The 5474-nt window shown below is 58.2% G+C and overlaps 1 protein-coding gene across 1 annotated transcript; it reads right to left on the bottom strand.

Annotated features, from left to right (window-relative positions):
• Window positions 1-1993: 1993 nt before the first annotated feature.
• Window positions 1994-3778, bottom strand: LOC124652640 (protein NRT1/ PTR FAMILY 5.7-like). The gene is made up of 2 exons (XM_047191686.1): window positions 3616-3778; window positions 1994-3507 (listed from the first exon to the last, which is right to left on the bottom strand). Exons 1-2 carry the CDS (start codon window positions 3776-3778, stop codon window positions 1994-1996), a joined length of 1677 nt encoding a protein of 558 aa, XP_047047642.1.
• Between the last annotated feature and the right edge of the window lie 1696 nt (window positions 3779-5474).

Below are 5474 nucleotides of genomic sequence, written 5' to 3'. Positions count from 1 at the left end.
CGAGCTTGACGTCGGCGGCGGCCTGTTCGAGGGTACCTCGCCGGCCCTGCGACGAGGGCCGCTCCCGTTCGGTGCGACGGCGGCGCCGAACGAAGAGGAGATCCACGAGATGATCACCTCCGGCTCCATGGCCGCCGCTGCGAGCCCGGGGTTCTTCATGGCCGCCGCCGCTGCGTGCCCGGGGTTCTTCACGCAAGAGGAGACGATGACAACGGCAGCTGTGGCGGCGCGCAACGAGCATCGGGAGGATGTTGCCGACGGAAGCCAAGCCGTCGAAGAAGAAGACGAGGAAGAAGAAGAGCCAACTCAAGCCGCCGCCAACCTGTCGAAGGGGAAGAAGAAGAGGAAGAAGGACTCGCCGCCTGCCGAACCGCGTATCAAATGGACGCCGAAGGAAGAGGAGTGCCTCGCCGAAGCTTGGATGACCGTGTCCACGAACGACATAATCGGGGCCAATCAGTCGTTCGACACATACTGGCTTCGAATGAGGCAGGCGTACGAGCAACGCAAACTCGTCGATCCCTACTTCAACAAGACGAACATGAACGTGTACTGGGGAGACAAGGCAATGGTCACCCATTGGGGGATCATGCAGACGGCGTGCAGCAAATGGCACGACATACAGGAGGAGGTCGACAAACGGCCGATCAGCGGCCACGACTTGGAGCAAAAGGTATGCTCCGTCGACCCTGCATCACCGAGGTACATCGTCGTTAACTGACCCGTATCGCCATGCTCTTTTTTACCCAGCTGCGCCGAGCTTTGGACATGTACACGGACGACACCGGCCTGCAGTTCAAGTTCCTCAACGTCTACGCCCGCCTCGAGAACTGCGAGAAGTGGAAGGAAACTCGCACGAACCTCTCGAAGAGCAAGACCGAGCAGTACAACCCCGACGCTCCGGCGGCTTGCGCGGCGGAAGGGCGCCCTGAACTCGGCCAGAAGAAGCTCAAAGAGCTCAAACGGACGGACAATCCCGCCGACAGGATGCAGGCATCGATCGACAAGTGCTGGACCGACTTGAGGTCGCACGCCGACGGGAGAAACGACAAGTTCGACGGCAGGTGGCGGGAGATGCTCGCCAACCAAGGCGTCCGGATCGCCCTGCTGAAGACGACGGCGGCGGCGAAGAAGAGGAACACAGACTTGGCGTTCCTGATGGGCGGCGGCGACATGGAACTGATGGACGAGGAGACGAGGAATTGGTACCAGGGCCACCGCAGCGACATCCTCCGAGCCACTCCGGCCAGTCCTTCGTCGTCTCCGCCGGCTCCTACCTCGGCTTCCTCACCATCTACCTCGTCGACTGCGGCTGCTTCGACGTCCACTGCCGCTGCTTCCTCGTCGGCTGCCGCAGCCGCTTCGGCCACGGCGTGTGAGGAAACTGGTCCGTCGGACACCGCCGTGCCGGCCGGGACTGCCGACGAGCCTGTCTCCGTGTAATTTCCCTCCGATCGCCGATCTGTGGCTGATCCTTTTGCTCCTTTTGCCGATCAACTGGCCGTACTTGTAGCGCGGGATGGCGCTTTGTTTGAATTTAAACTATGTCCGCCGAACTCCAGGTGGACGACTGGAAATACGGTACTCCCCAGGACTTAATTTCGTCCAATCCAACGGTTGTTTCGTCCGGATTTGGGCGTGGAAAGCGCCAACGAGTGGGGATGCTCTAAGTTACGGGAGACAAAGTGGTGGCCCGTGGCCGGAGCAAACCATAACTATTTGGTGCACATCTATTAGCATGTGCACATCTTGCCCAAACTATCTTATAAAACATACATAACAAATCAAGTCAAGCAATAGCCTTTTAACAAGAGTGATGAACTGATGATGATCATATAACAAGACATGGTACAGCAATGTTTTCCAATAATCTCCAGGAGATGAATTACTAAATTACTCGAGGGCATCAAGGGGCGCATACCGACCTTACTACCAGCTACTAGAAGATCACCATTCCGGGTGAATCACATCATATCAAACATATAGACGGATTTCAGTAATTCTGCTTGTACGGGTACCGCCTAGCGACGAGAATGTAGAATCCCAGATTCATGGTACCGATTGTGGCGAGCAGCCAGTAGAACAGATCCAGCCTGCTGTCTGACAAATCCTTCCCGAACCACCCCTCATGCCGGCCACCGCCTGAGGTAATGTGGCTCGCCGCCCCGATAATAACGCTGCTCATCAGGCTACCCACGCCAGCGACGCTGAGGTAAAACCCAATTCCTAGGCTTCGCATTGTTTCAGGGACCTGACAGTAGAAAAATTCTTGGAGCGCTACAAGCGCGAAGGCGTCGGCGATGCCCATGATGGCGAATTGCGGCAGCAGCCAGAGAACTGAGATGGTGACGGCGGAATGGAGGCGGTGCCGCTCGACGATGGCGGCAACGGCCATGGCCACGGCAGCCAACGCCATGCCAACGCCGATTCTTCTGAGGACGGAGATCCCTCGCTGAGCACCTGTTGCCCGCCGGAGGCAAGGCTCCAGCAGCTTATCGTGAACGGCAACCGTGGCGATCATGGCCACGGCGCCGGCCGCGAATACTGTTGCCGGCGGGAGAACGAGATGTGCGCCGAGACGGCGGTCCATGGCGCCGGCTTGCTTGACGAAGAAACTCGTTACCTGGGCCGCCATAATTCCGAAGGGAACCGCTGCCAACCAGACGGGAAGCGTCGATAGCAGCAGCTTTGTTTCCTCCACCTCCGTGACCGTTGCCAGCCACCATGGTCCGCGCTCGCCGCCGGGTTCCAAGATCGCGGCCTTGTCAAGAAACTGAAGGCGGGGGGTGTGAGAGAGCAGCCGCGCTGCCCCCGCGACCTCGTACAGGTCGGCCTTGTTTGCGGGCAGCTCCAGCTGCCGCTTCCTGGCGGCGGCCACGCCGACCCGCAGGAGGGGCGTCAGAGGGCTGCCCCCCGGCTTCCTGTAGCGATACGTGCGCCGGCCGGTGATGAAGAGCGCGAGGGAGACGGCCATGACGCCCGCGACGAGGACCGTGGCGGCGCCCCACCCGACCCGCTGCTGGACGTAAGCGACCACAGTGACGCCGAGAAGGACTCCGGAGCACAGAGCGGCGTTCCACCAATTAAAGAACGACATTTTCTGCAGCCGCTCGCCGGCGTGGCCGTCGTCGAACTGATCGGCCCCGAAGCTCTCCAGCGAAGGCTTGTGGCCGCCGGTGCCAATCGACACGAGGTACATGCCAACGAAGAAGATGGTCTCGTGGATCTTCGGCGCTACCGTCGTGCTCAGGCCCGGCGCGAGCTGAGCCGTGGCCAGCAGGACAAGCCCGGTGATGTACACGGCGGTGGAGAGCACCACGCTGGCGAAGCGGCCAACGTACGCATCGGCCAGGAAACCGCCGAGGAGGGGCATGAGCGTTGTGAAGCTCAGCCAGGACTGTGTGTTCTGGGCCGCAACCGTCATGTCCTTGTGCAGTACGGTCGTGAGGTACACCATCAGAGTAGTGGCAATGCCGAAGAAGCTGAGACGCTCGGCGAACTCGCTCGCTGAATCCATCGTCATGCAAACAAACGATTATCAGAGTACTGACTGACTGATTGACAGTTTCCAAACGAACAGAGACAGAAAAGGATGGTCCGGCCCTGTAAACTTACCGATAATGAACATCGCCGCCTTCCATGAGCCGGTGGCTGCTCGGAGTGGCGGCCGGCCGCGGTGATCAACGGAGGAGTCGTGCACCAACTTCTCCCCGTCCACCTCCGCCTCCACCTCGCCGACGGCATGGCCGCTTAAACCTTGCAACTCGTTGTTCCTCATCGCCGCCTAAATGTCCAAACTGAAGTACAGCGACTTATATTTCTCCAACCCGCCACGATGACTACCTGGTGTGAGGCAGGGAAGAAATTAAAAGGGGCCCTGTTCTTGCGTTATGTAGCCGCGCGCGTGGGGAATGTCGGAAAGGGAAGCAGGGGAGAATGTCTGAAAGGGGATAGAATCCAGCAAGTGACAATATGATTTGGGTTTTATGTACTCTCTTTATACCGGATTAATGGACAATTACGCACTTCGAGAAATAAATTTGACTACGAATTTGTTCAACGAAATATTCCTTCACCTTGCGATCGAACTCTTCAGTGTCCATGGATTGGGTGTCTCCGGACATTGGGCTTAGGTTTCCCAAAATCGACTCTTCAGCCGGAGTTCCGCTTTCTCCGACAGCCTCTTGCTGATCCGGAGCAGCGTTGTTTTCCGGGGCCGCGACCTGCTCGTGACCAGCTCCGGCTTCTTGAGGGGCGGTTCCGGCGGTATGGGCTAAGAAGTGCACGAAGTGACACCTTTGCTTCTCTAACACCTGGGAGACCCAGGCGGATCTGCATTGGTCTTCCACCTTTATTTCCTGCTCAGGGGCGGATTGGGTGGGTTTTGATTTTTTCAGATCTAAGGCGGAATCTTCGCCAGGAAGTTCCTGCGTCTCAGATCGGATCTTCGCGACTGCGTCCTGCTCGGCGGCGGTCGCGTCAGCGCTACTTACCAGTGGGTTTCCGTCGGAATCGACGGTTTCCCCGATGAAGATGTGTATGCCGCCAGCCGGGACGATGGAGAGCTTGACGGGGTCGGTTTTAGCCGGAATCCGAGAACTCATCCGGAGGGACGATTGGCAGATTTCCGGCGTAAAGGACACGTCCCACGGCGATGGTGTCGTCGTAGCTTCCCATGGCGGAACCCTCCCGGTTCCGGCCTCCAGACGCCGCAGGCCCCACGGTGGGCGCCAACTGTCGTTGCCTAATCGACGGTACCTCGGAGGTGGGATCCTCAAGAGGGGGAGAAGTAGGGGCCATAGGGCGGAGTGCACACGGGACGGTGGTACGCGATTTACCCAGCTTCGGAACACCTGCACGATGACAGGGCCTACTGCTGCTTGTCTGGAATTATCTGGGCGCTTTCGCGTTGTTACAATGAGTTGTGGGTGTGCCTCTAGGGCTCCCAGGATCCGGCTTATAAAGGCGCACGGATCTAGGGTTTACATGGAGAGTCCTAGCCGGATTACAGGTTTGCCTAACTACGATACTATGTCTTGTCGTGCACGCCAAGGATCCGCCTTCCTCTGTACGTCGTCCCGGATCCGGGTTCCTTGCTCCTGGGCCGGACATCTTCCGTCAGGATCAACAGCAACTGGGCTGCCCGATGGGCCATACGCCTCATCACCATCTGTGGGCCACCCGGGCTTGCCGGATCTAGGCACTATCGATGGTACACCCATGAAGTATACCCACAACAGTAGCCCCCAGAGTCCTCCGAGTTTCACCTTCTGTTTCCGCCTTGCTAGCGCCTCATGTCTTCCGGCAACGTTGGTAACATGGAGAAACTTGTAGAACTCCAACTTCACATTTTCTTCTTTCCCAACTTTTAGTCGGAAAATGCTCCCATTCTGCGGGACTTCATCCATCGACGATTTGAACACGTTTCCGGGTTTCCCCCTGCTTCGAATGAGAACTTCTTATCTTCGCGCTGT

The sequence above is a fragment of the Lolium rigidum genome, chromosome 1 (assembly GCF_022539505.1).
Source record: "Lolium rigidum isolate FL_2022 chromosome 1, APGP_CSIRO_Lrig_0.1, whole genome shotgun sequence".
NCBI classification, from domain to species: domain Eukaryota; kingdom Viridiplantae; phylum Streptophyta; class Magnoliopsida; order Poales; family Poaceae; genus Lolium; species Lolium rigidum.
This window is presented reverse-complemented; position numbering and strand designations above follow the sequence as displayed.